This window comes from Struthio camelus, chromosome 20, assembly GCF_040807025.1.
Source record: "Struthio camelus isolate bStrCam1 chromosome 20, bStrCam1.hap1, whole genome shotgun sequence".
Lineage (NCBI taxonomy): Eukaryota > Metazoa > Chordata > Aves > Struthioniformes > Struthionidae > Struthio > Struthio camelus.
This window is the reverse complement of record NC_090961.1, coordinates 4,910,062-4,929,956: the sequence shown is the minus strand read 5'-3', so window position 1 is coordinate 4,929,956 and position 19,895 is coordinate 4,910,062. Positions and strand designations below refer to the sequence as shown.

The 19,895-nt window shown below is 53.2% G+C and overlaps 1 protein-coding gene across 3 annotated transcripts in view; it reads right to left on the bottom strand.

Annotated features, from left to right (window-relative positions):
• The window catches only part of SARDH (sarcosine dehydrogenase), a 37,757-nt gene extending 18,311 nt beyond the window's left edge, over nt 1–19,446 (bottom strand). Inside the window, exons 1-16 of one of the 3 annotated variants that reach the window (XM_068915177.1) lie at nt 19,008–19,446; nt 18,783–18,875; nt 17,745–18,042; nt 17,155–17,333; nt 15,862–16,041; nt 15,148–15,271; nt 14,791–14,891; nt 12,327–12,431; nt 11,359–11,488; nt 8,313–8,399; nt 8,087–8,177; nt 4,866–5,007; nt 3,664–3,747; nt 3,309–3,422; nt 2,370–2,508; nt 1,220–1,333 (exon numbers count right to left, since the gene is read on the bottom strand). In XM_068915177.1, the coding sequence (XP_068771278.1) occupies nt 1,220–1,333; nt 2,370–2,508; nt 3,309–3,422; nt 3,664–3,747; nt 4,866–5,007; nt 8,087–8,177; nt 8,313–8,399; nt 11,359–11,488; nt 12,327–12,431; nt 14,791–14,891; nt 15,148–15,271; nt 15,862–16,041; nt 17,155–17,333; nt 17,745–18,036 (1,882 nt within the window). In that variant the 5' untranslated portion in view covers nt 18,037–18,042; nt 18,783–18,875; nt 19,008–19,446. Of the gene's footprint in view, nt 1–1,219; nt 1,334–2,369; nt 2,509–3,308; nt 3,423–3,663; nt 3,748–4,865; nt 5,008–8,086; nt 8,178–8,312; nt 8,400–11,358; nt 11,489–12,326; nt 12,432–14,790; nt 14,892–15,147; nt 15,272–15,861; nt 16,042–17,154; nt 17,334–17,744; nt 18,043–18,526; nt 18,615–18,782; nt 18,876–18,995 lie in introns of those variants that run through there. The other 2 variants (XM_068915176.1, XM_068915178.1) reach the window with 2 other exon arrangements.
• Nucleotides 19,447–19,895: the final 449 nt, after the last annotated feature.

The following is a 19,895-nucleotide window of genomic DNA, read 5'->3' as shown; positions in this document are numbered from 1 at the left end:
CCCCGTGCTCCGGGCTGCTCTCTTCCCCAGGCTGCTCCTAAGCAGCAAATCTCAGGGTGACACTGTGTGGGAACAGGGCTGTTGCTTGCATTCAACATCTAAGTTAAAACCTTCCTTCCTGTGTTCCTTCCTCCCCCAAGAAGTGCTGGTTTCCCTGGGGGAGCGGTAGCACCAGCAGACACCCATCACTGCGAGGCAAAGCCATTTGGCAGCGCTGCTGGAGACAAGCACAAAGCCCTCCTCCACTATTGCTTCCTAATTCCATTTTTGCCCTCTGGGTTGACTGCTCTGCTTCCTTTTAATTCCTCTTTATTGCAGCTGATAAGGACTTTGGGAGAGGCCAGAGCAGCCTTCCAGAGCTTAAGAAACCCAATAACGCCAGTGAGAACCTGGTTAGAGCATAAGCCCCCAGGAGAAAGGGGATAATCACATTACATGGACCAAGGGGGGTGTAGGGGGAAAAAGCCAGGTGGCTAGGAGCAGGTAATGCAATCAGCCCCCACATGCGCTGACCAAGGCCAACAGAAGCACGGTTCACTTCCAAGGGTGGTGGAGGTTAAAGAGACGTTGGCAGGGCTCAAACTAAACCTGCAGCCACGGTTTCTCGTCCCCAAGGCTGAAAGACAGCTGGGAGCATCCTAGATGGGGGATGTCCCAGAGCCACACAACTGGCTCCTGGGTGGGCATCGAGCATAAAGCGGATTTCAGGCACAAACACCACTCACACTCGTGCTGTTCTCCCCCCTGACAATCAGCTACTTAAGCTGAGTCAACTTGCTTTTTAGCTAAGGGTTTGAGGCTTCATTAAGGAGAGATGTGAAATATGACATGAAGGATCCCTGGTTCTGCCTTGCTGCTACGTTTGATTTCCCTCAGCTCAGCCAAAGAGGCTGGGGGGCACCGGGACCTGAAATGCCTTTTCATGCACTGACACAGCTAAAGAGTTAGTAAACAAGGCACTGATGCACTGGCGTTGCAGCCCCTGAACTGTCAGCAGGGGTGAGCATGGGGCAGGATGTTCTCCCTGGCACAAGACAGTGCTCACATGGGGTCCAGCCCCACAGCACATGGCAGGCAGAGTGCCAAGCCATTCCTGAAATGGCAGTGGGAAGGTAAACCCAACTGGAGATTCCCCCTTCACCCCCATGTCCACTGCAGAAACGCTTTCTGCTTCCAGCAGGCGGAGGCAGCGAAGTCCCTCCTGTGCTCAGGGTTTTACCTTCGAAGGCAGGGGCCAGAGGGGAGGCTGGGCTCCCGGGGCTGATCCGGCTGACGGTCAGGTCGCTCTCCACACCCCCTCGCCTGTTCAGCATGCAGGTGTACACAGTCGAGCCTAGGAGCAGAAGGAGAGACGGACACCCGCTGCAGATCAGATGCCCCAGGGCACCGAGCAAATGGCGCTGGGGAAAGCAGGGCAGGCAGGATGAATGTTTTCATGGTCACTAAATCACTTGCCGCTGCTTGGCTATGATGTGACCTACCCTGGGTTTCCCAGGGCCAGAAAGGAAACAGCAGCAACTCTTTTTCCCCTTGAGATCTATTGAGGATTTGAAGCTACTTCCTTAGGAACGTCTTAACCAACTACCTCGTAGCCCGAACGAAGAGGGCCAGCTTCTCACCTGCAAACACCGGCAAGAAACGTTCACACACACGAAGCTGTGAGAACTGGGACGTGCAGAGAAGAGCGGATCTGTTGGGTGGCAGCAAGGAGCTTTAGACTTTAAGCTCCAGATGGAGAGATTCAAGAGGCAGACGATGCACAGGTATAACACCCTGTTCAGGGCCATGGGAGCTCGTGTATGCACAGCAGCTCACTCCGGCTGAGGGCCTGGCTCTGCCCCCAGCTCACTCCAAGGAGGAGCAGCAGCAGAGCGTGGTCAATCCTCCTCTCCTGCTACCTTATATTCGTTACTCTCGTGGACTTCGGGAGTTACTTCAATTCGTGCTAGGGCAAGAGAGCTCAGAATTGGTCCTAGCGCACTGTCCTGTCCCTGCCTGATGAAACTGCTGTCTGCTAGATGTCACCTCTATTTACCCCAGGACATTCATTTCTCCAGCTGTGAACTGGCAGCTGGGCTCTGGTGCACAGACACTCCCCTCTCTCGCCCCAGGTGCAGGAGAAGGTTGGCACCAATGTGACTGAGAGTAAAATACAGCTTTTGGAGAGGACAGGGAAAATGGTCGCTCTCGGCTGCTTCCCACATCCTCTGCAAAAGCAACATTTACAACAAAAGCCAGGTTGGGTCACCCACAATTTGTTTTAGTTACAGATATAATCTCCTAGGGCAGCCTTTCAGTCCCATGCTCAGCAGAAACATCAGTAAAATCCCTGGCACTCTGAAGCTGAAATAGCAAGGTTGAGCCAGTACCTGGTGCTTTGCTAACATCGGCAGTAAAAAGCCAGTTGGCCGCTTTTGTCGCTTCAGGACCAACCAGGTAGAATTTCCCAAAATAAGACAAGTCAAAGAGAGCCAGGGCATTTCTGCACGTTAGACATTCATTCTTGATCTAAAATTAAAGCAAATACATCACTGAAGTTGAGCCATCTCCTTCTCACTCTAAAAGGGAGAGACACATTAAACCATGTACGTAATGACAAACAAATGTAGCGAATCTGACAACAAGACAGCGCTGTCTGTCTGTCCAATCCCATTCTTTACAGCAGTAACACATGGTAGTTATCAATAGTGATAGTTAAAGCTTATCAAGCTGGGTGCGTCTTCTCCCATTTCAGACTGCGCCAGGGCTGATTTTCCGGCTGGCAGCTCCACAGGGGAGCAGGGAGCCAGTGCAGCTCTGGGAGAACTCTCTGTTTAACTCTGCTGGAGGGAACACACACACTCGTTCTGCAGACATATCTGAACTTCCCTCAAGCTGGTGTCTACTCTTTCATTTGGGAAAACAACACTAAAATTCCACATAAAATTCCTCTGTTGATGTTTCCAAGCACGGACCGCCCTTTTCTCCTAATCCTTTCGGAACACTTTTCCCAGTGAAAGATGGGCAAAGCTCCCTTGGTTTCAAGTTCCTCTAAACCTCACCGACTGGGTTTTCTAGACCCAAAGCTGCTTGTACTGGCTCTGATGTCACTGATTTTCCTAGCCCGGATGTGCACAGAGGTTTCAGACAGGTGCCCCAGCCCTGGTGCTCTCCGTGGACATACTGGGGCCTGAGTGTGGGGGCAGGCTATGCCCCCAATGTGGGCCAGGCTGACAGCGCCATGCTGCTGCTCACGACCAGGGTCTGCCCCCCAGGAGTCCCTTGCCAGTCCCAAATGACCCCTTGCCTCCCTGGCAGGCCCCACTCACAATGTGGTGATGGGGGGGGAAGTCGAAGGTGTACTCGTCCCCCAGCAGCTGGTTGTACGTGTAGTTGTCGTGACGCTGCTGCTTGTAAGCCCCATAGTAGTCGTAATCCAGGACCTGGGAAGAGAAGCGGGCAGGACGGGGGGTAGCGAGGAAAGTGGCGCATGGCCAAAGCCAAGCAGCTGCAAAAGGCAGCTGGAGATTTCAGCTGCATTCCTACCGCGCCTGGAAAGACAGCGCAGTGTGCTGCCCGCACATGCAGTGCACAACCCACACGCACAGTGCACATCCTATACCCTCGAGGACCTGTGCAGGGCACAGGCTGAAAATCCTCTCCAAAAGTGTGTGCTGTCCTTACCGGAGCTGCTCCCTTGGGGTTGAACCAGCCAGGCCTCTCCCAGCCATGCCTCTCCTGGAAAACACAGCCTTGTTGCAGCAGCTCCTAAGTAAGATGATGCCAAAGAAATAGGAACAACAAGAAAAAAAAATTAAAATCTTTGCGTTGAGTCATTTCCATTCTGCTGAGGCTGCCCTCCTTAAATGCACGCGCAAGACCAGATTCTTGACGCTTTGGCTATCAGCAGCCAAGCGGCAAGAAGGGAGGGCAGTAGCAGAAATGAGTTCTGTGATTTGTTTTTCAAAATAGTGGAAAATACCAGCTCCCGTGAAATCCCTAATATTTTTGTCCACCAAACAAAGGCATTTGCCTTAACAGCGAGATCCAACAGCAAGAAGTCCCACAGGTCAGTTGTGCACTGCCCTGAAGTTTGTGTTTTGAGACACTAGTGATCAAAAGATCTTGAATCCAGAGAGAAAGATTCTCCCCGATGTTTTTAACAGTAATTACATAATAACACTTAAGATTTATATGGCAACCTTTTCATTCCTCCTCTGTGTTCTCAGGCAAATATCTCTGCATGCAATTAATTAGGGATCCATTAAGATATTTTTGTTTGGTGCCTCTGTTCAGAAAAGAATAGATTTTGTTGAATGTTTTAGAAATGATTCAGTGTCTATTTATAAAATGTAGCACATGTTCTGGAGCTTCATGTATAGATACCAGGCTGTCAGTCAAATGGGCATCGCTTATTAGACATTCTATTAAAAAATAAATTGCATCCTCAGTGACAGAAAACAACTGAGCTGTCAAGCAAACAATGGGGGAGGGCAGGGAGGAATGTCTGTTTTACTGCTTAAGTCTCTGTTCTCCATCGGAAGAGAAGTGGCGTGATCTGAATTAGCAATGAGCTGAAACAGGCTCAGGAAACTCAGTTCCTTCTTTGCAGTGGCGGGAAGGTAAATGGAGTTTCTTTGATTCGCAGCAGTTGGGCAAGACATGGAGCCAGCCCTCAGGTCACCTTCGAGTCGCCAGCAGGAGCGGGGTGTTGTAGGCAGCTCTGAGCAGCAGTAGCTGCAACGCTGCCCACCTGCAAAACCACTGAAAATCCAGCTTTGCATTTAAGCATCATATATTGAAAATGCTCACCCACTGCGGGGATCCCTCCCAGCATGGGTGGATGGCGCTTTGGAGGCGGCGCACTGCTTTGGGGAGCACCTCACCTCATGCAGGGGGTCTTTCCTCATGTTGCGTCCTGCCAGGGGCTCGTCATAGGGGAAGACCACGGAGTAGTTCTTGGCGTAGGACTCATGGCTTCGCTCGCGCAGCCAGCGATTGTTGTCAGTGAGAGAGTGGGGAAAGCGCCTGGAAGGCAGAGAGAGAGGCATGCATCCACCAACCTGTGGCCCCGCGCGTACTGATGGCCCTGGCCTCCCGACCAGGGGCTCTCTGCACTGCCCAGACCGCACTCTGCTGCCCTGAGTTATGTGGATTTACCCCAGCATAACTGAGAGCAGAATATGGTCCTATCGGGTGGGGGGAAGAGGAGAATTTGGGTTAATTCCACTCCGCTTCAGTGTCAGGCTGGCCTCAGAGCGCTCCTTTTGCACAACCCTGCTTTAAACGTGGCCCTGAGAAAGGAAAGAGCCGTGAACATTCTTTACATTTTTCATCCAAATCTCCCTAGACTGCAATATAAATAAAAACCGAAGCATTTTAAATTTGTTCGACATATTTTCATCTTTCAAACAGAAAAGCTCCTTGAAGGAATGTGCCGGTTCAGCACATGCTCCTATTATTATTACCAGAGACCTATAACTCATGGACAACAACCTCTTGCGCGCACTGGTGGCACCTCTCCCATCCGCTGCCTCTGGCAAGCAGGGGCAAGTGGCTTTCAGCATTATGGTGGGCTCCCATCCAGCCCAGAGCCCCCAGGTCTGCAGAAAGGAAGCCAGAGATCAGATGAAAGGCAAGACAGTATAATTTATAGGGCCTTTTAAAATGATACTTTCAACCTTCTTCCCCGCTTTCTGCATGCCGAGGAGATGCAGGGCACTTGGAGAGCAGCGGATGGCAGCAGCAGGGCAGGCTGTGCAGAAAGCCCAGCTCAGCATCTCCCCGCTCCATCCACCCGCTGCCCTCTTCATAGGGGCGGCCAAGAGGGGTTTTCTCCCCCCACCTCAGCTGAGATTTGCTCCACCACTAGATATGCTGCATTGGTGCTTCCCAGGAGATGTCCAAAGAGGCAAAATAGAGTGGAGACCAGAGATGCTTACGTGCCACTATTCTAGTTTTGCTAGGACAGATGCATGGGTTACATTGCACTGTCAAATCCTTCCAGGGCTTGCACGACCCAAAACCTGGGAGCTCCAAAACACAAACAACACTGCCTGAAAAGTAACTGTGGGCATTTCACGAGCCAGCTCTGCGGGACTCAGCTCTGCGGGGCTCCACATGGCTGCGGACTCGGCGTGGGGCAGCCACCCCACTGCCAGCCCAGCACACATGGCATGGCATGGCCCCGCTCGCCTCCTCAGCTGCGGCCCAGCACGCTGCACTTCTGACAGCAGTGAGAAGAGCAACAGCTGTCAGAAGAAATATTTACAAGCGAATGTTTTGAAGAGATAAATATTTAAATATGCAGAAAAGGGAATTATTTAAAGAGAGGCTCAGTAACCATCATCATCCAAAAAAAAAAACACCCCACAACCCATGATGAGGATTGACATCAGCTGGAGAGCTCCAGGAAACACAAAAACCCAAACGGATAGAGCACTCTGAGCAAGGCAGCAGACACGGGAGTTGCGACAAGACATCAAGATGGCAGCAGCTCCCACTGGAGCTCCCCGGCCCATGGCAAGGACGGTAGTAGCTGCAGAGCTGCTCCTCAGCTGCCTCATTTGCAGCCCAGCACATTAACGTAAAGCAAAATCAGCCAGCACTCGAGTTGAGTTAATATAGGTGGCTGGCAAGGGGACAGCTGCAGAGAGGCATGGAGTCCCCCTGGGGCTGCCTCCCCGGTGATTTAGCAGCAGTGTGGAGGTGGCTGGCAAAAGCGGGTACATCCCCGCAGCTACTCCTGATGGGCAGGACCCCAAGAGGCATCACGTGCTGGCACCCAGCCCCACCTGGAAACTGAAATTAAGACTCTAGGAGGTACAAGCGTGGCATGGTCTATTTGGGAGGCTTAGGATGAATTCTGGGCTGCTATCTGCAACCACGAGAAAAGGATCATGGGGAAAATGAGGGGAGGCAAAACAAAGATGTGACAGTTCTGGCTCCGACACAGACTCCCTCTTGTGACCTTTGTCAAGTCACCAAGCCCTCCTCGGGGCCACAGCTTCTCCATCTGCTAGACAGCAGTGAGGGAAATGCCAGCCTCGCAGGCCACCTGCTCAGATTTAACACTGGTAGCATGCTTTGAAGAGGGAGGACTCACAATGAGTGTGGAGACGTCACTGCAACTCCGAGATGGGGTATTGGAGACGCTTGGGTAATCCTGACCCCTCCGCAGGGGCTGGAAAGCTCCCCTGCAGCTTCCTGAGTGGGAGTGGGGTTTCAAAGCCCAGATCAGCCTCACGACGGCTTTGGGTTGTGCCAACCCTCCCCTATTGACATTGCAGCCGTGCCTGCCCAGCCTAGTGATTTCTTTTTTCTGGGAACAGTCAGTCTCTGAGGGGTCTAGCTGCAATGCCAGCCGGAGGAAGGCTACTGGAGGCGTCTTTCTGCTGACCTCTACAGGCAACAGCACTGATTTCTCCTCTCCTTCCCAAACTCCCAGGCTAATTCAGTGGTTCTCTACCAGCTTTTCTATTAAAGCAATGCAACTTTAAAAGCTTTGTCCCCAAGTTTGTTGCCATTGTTATGAGGCCCATAAGAAAGCCCAAGCTCAATCAAATATAATTGGGAAAGTAAAAAGCAATTACAGAACCGGCGTTTGTACTCTGGAAATCTCCAGACCTATGTCATGCCGCAGAGAGAGTGGGGAGAAGCTAATCTTTCTCCAGTTGAAATCGTCACCCCTGATTATTAACTTAGAGGATTAGGCATGGCACTAATTGAACAACAACAAAACCCAAACGTAATTACCCTGTCCTTTCTCATCATTACAATCTCCTTGCGTCTGATGGAAGCTGTTTGCGCAGAAATGGAATGAGGCAAATGAGATAAACCCAACATGTAAATTCATTAAAGCTGTTAAGTGTAATTGATTCCAGCTTCTCACAGAGTCAAGGCTGCTGCGCAGAGACTGCCCCGTGCTTGCAGGGGAAGGGCTGTCCTCCGTCCCTCGGCACCAACTTCTGGTGACAGGCTACGGTAAGCCCACTCCTAGCCTCCAGTGCCAGCCCTACCTCAAAACTGTTCCCCAAAGACAGCCCGGACCCATTTCAGTGAAGGAAGACGTGCCCTGGAGCAGCCTCGCAGAGCCAGGAGGACCTACCTGATGTCATAGCTGTACATGTCCTTTTCTGGACGCCCATGGATGACCCAGTGAGCCAGTTCCCTCCCACAGCCACCTCCAAGCATCATTCCTGGGGAAAGAGACAAGGATCGAAATCAGGCAAAGAGGCTAAATTCCCCATTTAGTTGCTCAGGGTCTGCCTGGGATTTAAATGCTTGCAGAGCTTAGGACGCACAAGGTGTGATTTCTTCAGGTTTCCTCTTACCAGCACTGTTGAAGCCACAGCCGAGGAAGAAGCCTCGGACTTCTGGGGCTTCGCCCATGAGTGGCTTGTGGTCGGCTGTGAACGACTCTGGAACACAGAGAGAGGAGGATCTGTCAGTGAGGCCAGGCCAGGCATTTTGGGGACACCTCACGCACTTTAGGAGTGCAGTTCTACAGCTTTCAGTGCTGGCCTCATCCTGCTCCTCCTCCTGGAGAGATTGATGGGGCTGGAGTCAGACCAGCACTGAGGACTTCCCAGTGTCTCAGCTTGGGCACCCTTGATCTGCCACCTCTCCAACAGGGCCCAGGCAGTGGGGACCAGAGGGAGGTGCCGTGACACCCAGCACAGTGCCGGGCTCTCATGCAAGCTCTCATACACACAGATATATAAGCACTGCCAGTGGGAGAGGCAGGCGCTGGTGGCAAAAACCGTCTGCTTTGCAGTTCTGCCTTTGCATGGCTTGTTGAGCAGAACACAGCAAAACAACCTGATGGGAGGGACGTAATCCTTCTCATAGCTTTAAGGTGATTTGTCCGTGAAAGGAAAGAGGAGAGACAGGGTTAGGTCTGCTTCTTACCACTCACTGGCAATGGCCAGTTTGCTTCCCATGATCTTGATCCTCAGGAGAAGTCAAGAGGTAAATCAACAAGAGCTAATTAATACTTTGGGCAAGAACCACATATCTGATGCTTGTCCTGCACCCTGTTCAGTGGAGTTCGTCATTCCAACACTTAAGTTCCACTGCCATAAAAATAAATACTGAAGTGCCTTGTTGGCCTGAAGGTACAGGAAGGCTCTTCAGAAACTGAGTTTAGAAAAAGAGCCCCAGCTCGCCTCATATTTGCAGACCATTTCCTATAGCTACACTTGGTGCCTTTGAGACCCTTGCTGGTACCCCATGGTGACCCACAATTTGGCTACTCATTCCGGACCCGGACGAGTGGGGTGAGCAGTCGGGCCAGCTCTGGGCAGAATTACCTTGAAACTCCCAGAACAGGAAACAGCAGCCAGAGCAGTAACGCCTTAAACTACCCCAGTGAGGTCCACTGTTGCCCCCAGTGCTGGGAGCATGAGCACCGTGGCACTGCTAGGCACACGGCTGGCCCTTTAGGGTCCCCACAGGCAGCTTTCTCTGCAAAGGACAACTTTTTAAAAGGAGTTAATTGTTCTGTTGGTGAAATATTTACCACGCAGAGGAAATGACAAGCATTTGCTATTTGCTTCAATCCAGCGCGACTCAGCTGTCGCAAACAGAGCAGATGCTAGTTCAAATGAAGAAGTAGGATGGAAGGATTCCTGCCGCTTTGGAAATTACATTACTGTATTAGAAATATTAGGCATATATCTACAAGAAGCCAGCCTCCCACTGGAGACCACCAGCTGTACTTGCACTGCAGTTTAATCAAACCTGCATTACCCAGGGCCAAGGCCTCCACCTTGTACACAGCATGTTTTATCTGCTTTGGGGTAAGAGATGTGCCCTACTTTCCCTTTGTAAAACAGCACTGCTCCCTCCCTGAGGGGCTAGAGGGTTTCCTTTCAAGGGCTTCAGCAAAATAAGAGCTGATTTTTTTAACGTATGGCGGATTTCAGGGCCAAGACAGGGGGCTGATCATATTGTGCAGGGCTTAGGTTCAACTGCTGGCAGATCCCGTGCAAAGTTCCCCATAATAGCAGCATCATCTGAAGTAGGATAGCCCAGCTACTGCTTGGACCACCCTAAAGCAATGTTATTCCCTTTAACTCCACACCAGACACCCTTTGATGCAAATCTCGGTAAATCTAATCTGCCCAGGAGCCTGGAAACCCATTGTACAAATAACAGTAAATAACACTTGCAAAAACACAGGCCACTACTTGAGAACATCTGCCCCTTAATTCTCCAGTCCAGTGGCAACATCATCAGCTGCAAATGTGTTTGTTTTTCTGTGAATCTCTGCTAAAAATCCCCTCAGTCTGGACCAAGAAAGGCACTAACAGGCAATATTCCCCTCCAACTATTTTTCTACCTATGCTAAGCTTGGGATGCCACCTCTAGGAAGACAGCACTATTGCAGCTAAACAGAAAAGTTTCTCTGTGTTCAGTGTGTTTATGTCTCCCGGGGATTATGAAGTTTTCTGCAGATATAGTGCAGCGGAGGATGGGGCATCACCCTGAAGCTTCCCAGCCTGTGCCTTTTCACCTGCCTGGCCTCAGTGGGCTTCAGAGACGCTGCACCCCTCGTGCCCGGGGCCAGCACCCACCACTCGTTCGAGCACTCTCGCAGTGGGAACACAGGACAGCAAGATCTCATTGCTGAAGGGGATGGGATCTGCAAGCTCCCTAACACCAAGGGCTGTCTGGCACATGAGAGGCTATATCAGAGCAAGACGATGCACAACAGGAAAATAACAAGCTGTATAAATTCTGAGGTTCGGTAGAGCCAATCTACCCACCCCTGCTTCCCTTCCGCCCCCAAAAATGACAAACTCACCAGTCATTGCACCAGATCTGCAGTCTTTCCAAAGCAGACATGTGCAAGAATCAAAACAGCCACTGTGCCAGGAGAGAGAGACAGCTCTGCCAGGCTTGTCAGTGCCAAAGCAGGTCAGTTAAGTCAATATTGGCTCTAATTAACATTCCCACAAGCTGCTTGAAGCAGAGTGGTTCACAGGACGTGCCAAATTCTCTCCTATCTTTGAGCACATCAAACGAATCATTTCCACTCCAGTCCTAGCATCCCGTGGCCACACAGCAAGGTATAAACAAGGAATAAGTGGGGCCACAGGGGCACGAGCTGGTGCCTGAAGGAAGGCCTGGAGCAGCCAGCCAATGCGCACCGTGGTCATGGCACACCGTGACCTGGAGAGCCATTTTCAACTCCTAAATCTCAAGCTCAGCCCATACTAATGCCTTCTCTGCTTTTTGGTCAGGGCACGATCTCCTATGCCAATACCGTACCTGCCAAGACTTAAAGTTCTAAAGCGGAGGTAAGGGGTCAGCGCAGCTCCAAAAAAAAATCTTGCAAGGAACATGGCTGCCATGACACAACTACTGAAATATTACCTGGCCCACACACGGTGGATTTAATTCCCGTTTTCTCCAGCACTGGGACTCTGTTGACAGCACCTTCAATGTGTTGCATGAAAACATCCCAGTCCAGATCAAAGAGACCAAAAGCAAATTTTTCAGATACCTGAAGGTGAGAAACAGGAATCAGGACACAAAAGGAGAGTCTGGCTTATGGTTTAAGAAGTTCTCAACTTTGGCAGTCTCTGAGCCCATGGAAAGCAGAGGCTGGTTTTGAGATTCTGGTTTCTTTGGGTCTTTATGAGCCACCTAGACAAGTATCAAGGTATGAAGCCAACCAGAGCCCCACCAAAGGACACTGAGGACACTCCAGAGCAAAGACCCTTGCACATCCCAGATCACCAGCACTTCACCTTCCCAGAACAGAACGTGAGCACAATGTCCTGTCCTGTGCAGGCAAGTGACTGCGGGCATGGACATCTCAAACTCCTGCTGTGTTTTCTGGGAAACTGGAGGACCTTCTCCCTCAGATGGAGAGAGAAACCCTGGCTCTGTGGTACATCTTTGGAAGCCACCTGGGGACAGATTGGCCCAGCCCTCCAGGAGGGATGCAGCACCAAACTCGGCAAAAGGGCTGGGAAAAGAGCCCAAAGAAAGACACCTCCTCAGTGACTTGATGAACAGCCTGTGGCAGGGCAGGGAATTGCCTAGTAACCTCCTAAACCTCCGCCAGGGCCAGGCCAGCTTTCTCATCTCATTTTTGCTAGTGGTGCATCCTGTATCTACCCCTTCGACAGACCCAAGTGGAAGATGCTCTTGTGCTTTCTCCTCACCACTCACCACCTCCTGGGCCTCGTGGAGGCTGGATATTAGCAGGTGCTGTTCTGCATTTTCCGGCACATGAGCCAGGAGGTGAGGAGCTCACTTCAGCACCCACTCCATCAAAGTGGGTTTCCTGGTAACATGCCTCATTTCCTCTTAAAAATCCTCTCGGCATCACTCACCTCCTCCCAGAATATTGGATTTGACTCATATCCACCCACGGAAAGGGCATCGCCTTGGAGACGGAGATACACTGAGGCGTCGTGATCTCGAACGTTTGGCATGTTCTAAAAATAGGGAGGGAAAGCAGAGGGGTGAGACAGGGCAGGAGGGACGAGACAGGACAGGAGGGGCCAGGAGCCGCAGCCCCGAAGCTCCTGCCCTTCGGCTGTGCCAGCAAGGTGGCCACTGTCCCATCAGCCAGGCCAAGCTGGTAGAGTTGGTGCTCAAATACCAGTATGTTTTCCTTGCTGCCCATGCTCCCAGTGTATCCATAGCATCAGCAGTGGCTCTGCTGAGGCTCTCACAGCCCCCAAATCCCCTCCTTGCTCCCCATGTCGCCTGCAGACGGGGACATCCAGTTCAGCTCCAGCAAACCCAATCAAACCGCCAGCAGCAAAGTGGCTTTCGTAACTTGTGGGGAAAGGAGAGGCTGCAATGATTGTATGGGCTGAGCCTACTCCCTGTACATCAGCTGCGTGCACCAGCCCTGGGCCTGATGCAGAGCAGGAGGTGCTGACACGACCCAGGTGCTGCACAGACCCGAATACGCACCACAGCACACGCCTGGGAGCTGCTGGGAGCCTACTTCTGTCATGGGCTGCGGGGAGCAAGCAGTATTCACAAGGCCTGAATTCAGACGTACAACTCAGAAGCCAAAATCTCATACAAACCCTGCCTAGTTAACAGCTAGCCAACTCCAGAAACGCCTAGATGAGCACCAAGTTAGTGGGAATGGGTGCAGAGATGCCAGGGCAACACAGCCTTGCCTTTCCGGGTGCTCCTCTACCACAAGCAAGGGGCCGAAACTGCTCTGATGAAAGTGAGCCCCTGCTGTGTTTCGACCCACACTAAAGGAAGAATCATTTCTCTCCTACCCTCCTACACAGGAAGATACAAGAGCGAAACAGCTCAGGCAGCAGCGTGCAAAGAATGAGAGATTTGTTCTCTTCAATAATGGATTGACAAACATTTAGGTAACGTGAACAGTACTGTTATAGGGCTGACTGTATTTCATGTTGACAAACAAACTTAAATGGATTAAACAAGAGGCATCGGGGTTTGCAAGCTACAGCGTCTTCTGTGAAAAGTCTCTTTTGCGCTGTGTTTGTACAGCGCACTGGAGTTACTAGAATATAATCATTGCTACCAGTATTTTCTTAAAATGAGGTATCTAGGACTGAAAACGCAGACACAGACTGTTTCAGTGGGATGGGAACTAACCAGCATGTTACCCTCAAAGTCCATAGAGCCTGTGTGAATGAAGTCTGCTTTGATTCACAAACAAATCTCTGTAGCCAGAAGGCAGGAGCAGATTTCTTGGGATGGTTTAGCAATGCTTGGAGAGCTGTACCTCTTCCTATTGGTGACTGGGACTTGTTCAGAAAGTGTTTGGCATCTTTATGAATGCTGTTAGCAAACACACAAAGTACATCAGAGACCCTACAATAATCCTACAGAGGGAAAAAAGATGAAGAAAAATTATCCTGCTAATCAAAACATTGCTAAATATTAAAAATGACTCCATTAAGGTAATCAGGTACTCCTGTGCGTTCACTACGAGGAGAAGCTGTGTAGCCAGGTGGCTGTAACACCGACTCGAGCTTCAGAGACCTGAGCTCTGTCCTGGGTCTCCCCTGGGCTCTCATTTCTCCCCTGTAAAACATGGGCCTGTAAGTTCTCGGAGATCTGCACTGAGGAGCCCTAGGTAAGCGTCCATAGCAGTGGCACTGCTATTGCTGCTAAGTAACTGAATGGTGCATCAACATCTGGGCTCCAATTCAGCCTTTCAGGCAGAAAATCACACTCAGCACTGAGTGCCTCACTCAGTTTGTGCCTGCAGAGCTTGGCCCAGGGGTACAGGTTTGCCCCGAAGGCAGCAGGGTGGGGAGTTCTCACAGTCTGAGCGTGCCAGGGTGCTCCGTCCTGTCTCCTGCCCCACGCTGGGGAACGGCAGCACTGCCCTCCAGCCATTATGAATCCCACACTCAGGTTGTGAGGAGCCACTGGAAACGTCCACTTTTTGTCACTGTGCTCGTGTTGCCAGAGAGGTATCTAGCTGGGAGCTCAGGCATAAACCCAGCAGCATCAGGTTTGGAAATGCTGCAGCCAGTAATGATTCAGAGAGGATACAACACATCCCTTTCCGTTTCAGGGGTGGCTGCGGCCTGTGCAGACGAGAGGCTGGGGACAGGAACACTCATTATCCTGACCCAAGCAGGGACCAGCGAGTTAAATACCCAGCTGGCTCTTAGTGTGAAACTTGTTTGGGGTAATCCTGCACATGCAAGCTGCCTTTTGGGCGAACTGACATTCACAACTGCTCTGATTTGCACTCACATGTGCAAAGGAACTGGAGAAGCCCCAATCCCATGTGCCCAGGGCTGCCAGCAAAGCCACCGCACTGCAGCACAGCGCTGGACTGACCTGAATGCCCTCGATGCGCTCCGTCACCACATAGGCGTGATGCATCGCAACCAGCGGCACGTGAACGCCAGCCATCTGGCCCAGGGCTCGGGCCCACACACCTATTGGAGAGAAAACCCACCTTGCAGTGAGCAACTACAGCCCACATGAGTGTCCACGGCAGGAGACCTAAGGTTGTTTTTTTTGGGGGGGTGGGGAGAGGAGGTCTACAGCCAGAAGCGTGGAAACAAAGATTGAACAAGACCCTCTGGCTCTTGCAAGGCAAAACCATATCCTTCATTGCAGCCTGGCCGTGGTGAACAGGCTGCTAGCCCCGGCAGGACAGGTCCAACACCCATATTGCTTTTTGCCCCATACCTGCACAGTTCACCACGCAAGGAGTCTGTATAGTCCCATAGGGTGTCTCCACCGCAGACACCCTCTTCACACCCAAATCATCAACTTTGACCTGGATGCCAGTCACTGGGCAATTCTCTATAATCTGGTGGTAGATAATGAGAAACAGTCACGGCAGGTTTGAAACATTAGCGGGATAATCCAGCTCTCCTGACATCTGGCCCCAAAAACTCTCCATGCTGGGAAAGGTGAATATAAGCAGAGGTCTGACACTGGCCACCTTCCTTTGCTTGTAAATACTTATCACTTTTTCTGCTAGATAATAACATTCTCACTAATCTTGGGATTAATCTGCTGCTACCAGTTACCCTAAGCACCTGTAATTGCAGAGGATGTTTATTATTTGCATGCCCTGCATATGAGCTAAGCAATACATGAAGGATGGGCTGATAGTCCCTGGGCTCTGCCTCATCTTGCTCCCAAAGGCCTTTTTTCCTGCCTATAATTTCCCTAGACCTCACAGTTCCAGCACAACACCAGCATCTTGCTAGCGTTGCTGCTGTGGCTACAAGAGCCACCAAAGCCAATTAGGACAACCCCGTTCTCAGGCAAACGGGCTGACTTGGAAACACTGCAAGAGCAGCTCTGTTCCAGTGTGAAAGGAGGAGCTGGGAGCAGGGGAAGGCAGGGGATGATAGCTCCTCCCAGCGTCACTTGGCATAAATTAGTAATTACCGCAGCGCCTCTGGCGGTTGCTGCTCTGGCAAGAGTTGAGCAGGTGCCAGCAGGATCCATGGTGCCATCCTTAGGGACATATAGCGTGCCATACAGGTCATCCACGTTCATCAGGGGGTACAGGTCCTTGGTCTCCGAGGGAGACAGGACGTAGGACTCCACGCCGTAGACCTTCCCGAGCTGCGAACCAAATGAGAGAACGGGGAATTCAACAGGCAACAAAAGCTTTGGATCGTCACATGCTGGTGGATGAGGAAGAGAGCCGCAGGACACACTTAGCTCCCAGATAACCTTGCATGAACTTCCATGCTTTGCTGCAGTGCACTGCTGCTCTGAGCTGCTCCAAGGCAAGCCCCAAAACAGAGAGCACGGTGAATATCACAGGAAGGTCTCTAGCGTTTTTAAGGGATCACTGTCTCATATTCCGATATCAGCTGTCTGCGGAGCTGGAAAAAATCCACGGTCGGGTTTCATTTTGCAAAGCTCAAGTGGGGTAAGTTAAACCTAGGGACTCTAACCATAGAGGGTTAGAGTAAGGATACTGTGCCCATCCAGTATCATGTGCACCAAGAGGACAGTGAGCATTAACAGGGGGGCTGATATTTCCAAACAAACTATTTCATTGGCAGCGCAACAGCTCACGGACTGAACTGAAGAATTGGCTGTCCTGGAGCCTGTATGTGCTGCAGCCCTTTGAAATCAAATGGCAGCGACAGCCGAGCAGGTCAGGGCACTGGAGCGGGTTCACGTAGCTCACATGCGGCAGAGGAATGGCTAGCAGCAAAAGCTGAATCCCTGCCCAGCTCTTCCACATCACTGACCACAGGCCCTGAGGTTCCTTCACCTCTGCAGACCTCTGCAGCGTGAGGGACTCGTTAGCAGAGGACATGTAACGTCAAAGCACGTAGCTCGTCCGCAGGGACAGCTCTGAGATGGCTTCTCCAGGTGTACCAACCTCAGCTTCAGTTGAGGGGTCCCTGGCTGATGTATGTATGGCCAAGCTCATCCAGCCAGTGATTCCTGCTCCTTGGCCTCACCTTCCTCCCTGACGAGGACACTTGGCACCCTTACGGCCTGGCTTTAGGACAGCCGTTGAGGCTGTCCTCGAATCACACCTCAGGCCCCTGACCATTTCCCAGGTGGGGAGGAACGGGTCATTTAAATACCCGAGGCTCTTCCGCACTGGGAATACCAGCCCTGCTGGCGCGGGAAGAAGATGAACAAGACTAAGAGAGAAGGGCAAAGCAGGGGGACGCCTGGCCGCGGCCGGCGACGTCGAGGGCTCGTCCCTACCGACATGAGCCTCTTGTACTCGTCCAGCCTCTGCTTGCTGGAGGCGATGAAGAGGCCGCCGTTCTGGATCCAGCCCGTGTGCAGCCCCGTCTCCTCCGGCAGCTCCTGGCTGACCACGTGGCGCGTGTGGGCCAGCAGCTCCACTTCCACGTCGCTGGGCCGCAGCTGCCACAGCAGCCCTGCGGGGAGAAACGTCCGGCGCTCCGCACACCCGCCCGGCCCCGCCGGCGGGGGGCAAGGCGGCTCCTCCGGCCCCGCCGGGCTCCTTGCTCCATCTCGTGGCTGGGTAGGGGCTGCACGAACCGTCCGTTTTCCCCCACCCCGGGGTGTTATGTAAATGGGAAAAGAAGTGGGAGAAAAACGGTTTCTGGAGCAGACCACCCCCACCACCCCCCTCAAAAACCATAAAGCCGAGTTCCCCCCCCTTGCCAAAGGAAATTGTTAGGGCCCAAAATAAATAGCTAAGCAAGCTTCGTGTGGGTTTCGGTGGTCACACTAAAAAAGAAAAAAGGCGGCGGGGAGGGAGGATGCTTTCTAAAGGGAAGGAACCCCCCAGAGAGGGCGGCGGGGGCCGGGGCGGCGGCGCTCACCGGCCGTGTGCCACGTGGTGCCCGAGGTGAGGCGGTGCCGCTCGAGCAGCACCACGCCGCGCGCCCCCAGCTTGGCCAGGTGGTAGGCGGTCTGGCAGCCCAGGCTGCCGCCCCCCACCACCACCACCTCAGCCGAGGGCGGCAGCGGCCGCCCGGGCCCGCCGGCGCCCTCGTCCTTCAGCGTCTGGCGGTAAGGGACGCTCTTCTCGGCCGGGGGGCCCGTGGCGCTGCCGAGGGGCCGGGCGGCTCTCCAGGGGACGGCTCGCCGTACGGCGCGGCTCAGGGAGGCCATGGTGACCTGTAAGACCCGAAAACGCCGCGCTGGAGCGAGGGAAGGGCCTGGGGCGACGGCGCCGTGGCGGCCCTCGGCCTCGGGGCAGGACCCCTGCTGGCCCCGGCGGCGGGGCTGGCGAGGGGGGAGGCCCGAGGTGCCTCTCGGTGCCCTTCTCCTCAGACCCCCCCCCCTTCCCCACGCTGCCCCCAAACGCCCCCGAGGGCCCAGCTTAGAAACACGAGGGGACACACAGGCCGCGGCCATGCCTGCACCCGCAGGGCCACCCCTCGTTTTTGTGCGCTCGCGGACCGCGTTCGCCACACAAAGGCACGAGGGTTGCCGGCGAGGGCACTGCAAATGGCTGCTGGAAGGGGACGGGGACACATCCAGCCCCCACGCACAGGACAACTGTGCTCCAGGCCGGCCCCCGGCTCAGGGCCAGCAGGGCAGCGGCGCCGGCAGCCCCTCGGCGGCCACGGCCCCGCGAGCCAGCCGGCGAGATCCTCACCCCTTTCTCAAGCGAGAAAGTTGGCCCGAGCTTGCCACCCCTCTGCGAAACTCGCCTCCGCCACGCCGCCTGAAACGCACCCGCGCTCTGCCCGCCCCGCCGCCCCCCTTCCCCGCCGAACCACACAATCCTGCCAAACCCGGCCGGAAATCCCGCCGCAGAAATCCCGCGACAGCCCGAAGCGAGTTGCTTGCACAACCCGCCGAAGGCTCCCGCGCTGCCCCCCGCTGCCACGTCCCCACCGCTCCCGACTCACCGGCGGAGCGGCCCTCCGCGCTCAGCCGGCGGCGGCGGGGCCCCTGCCTCCCGCGATGCTCTCCTCCGGACGGCTCTCCCACGCCACGCTGCCCTGCCGCAAAAACATTAACCAGCTAAGGAGAAAACGACACCGAGCCGGCGGCCGCCGCGGGCCAGCTGCAGCTCTTGCAGCTGGCCGGGGTGGGCAGTGATAAGCCAGCCCCGCTCGCACCCCTTCTCCTGCCTCTGTCACTCCTCAGCGAAGAACAAAAGGCAGCGAGAGCGGAGAGATTAGAAATGGGAGGAAAATGTGACTTTTCTTCTCCCTCGCTCAGTGCCCGGCACAAAACAAACAGCCCAGCTGGGGCCGGTGCCCGGGGGTGCTCGCCGGCTCCACGGCTGGCTGAAGCGACCGGCTGGATGCCACACAGCAAACACAGCCAGGAAAAGCAACATCTGAGCCTTCTGCACGAGTTCCCAGCAGTTAAATTTTAAGGGCAGAATTCAATTAAATTTACAAGGTTCTTAAGCCAGACCCAAGGAGCCCAAAGCTAAGGTGGGAACAGTAAACATTTATTCTAGGGGAGGGAGTTAAAAAAAAAAATTAATTTAGAACTCCCAACCCAGAGTTTTATTCTTCAATCTGCCCAGAACTCAGCACCAGAATTAGGGCCTGTTTGGGCAGGATATGCACAAGCTGCAAGTTCTTTGAAGGAGCCTCTCAACAGCATAATTTAGCTATCTCGGAGAAACAGGGCTCTGGGTGGAGCTGTGGCTTGGTCAGTCAGTTGACAGTTGGGGTCTGAGCTGCGCGTCCTGCCCCTGCGCTCAGTGTCCCCTTGCCACCGCTGCCGGGCCACCAAGGAGAGCTGCACCGGAGAGAGCCCAGACACCTGTGTTTCGGGGCTTTTAGCCTTCAGCAGCGCTGTAATCCCTGCGCTTTGCTCCTCACCTCCTAGTGCCTTTGCATTTTCACTCTGAATACGCCACACGATAGGAGTTTGCGTCCACATTTCCCCAGCTTGGGAAGAATTAGAATACAAGGGATAGGGTTCTGCTGTTTCACAATTAGTCTCAGGCAGCATTTCTCTTTTAAAGGTAAAATCAGTTTCTCACTAAGTTTTGAAGAAAG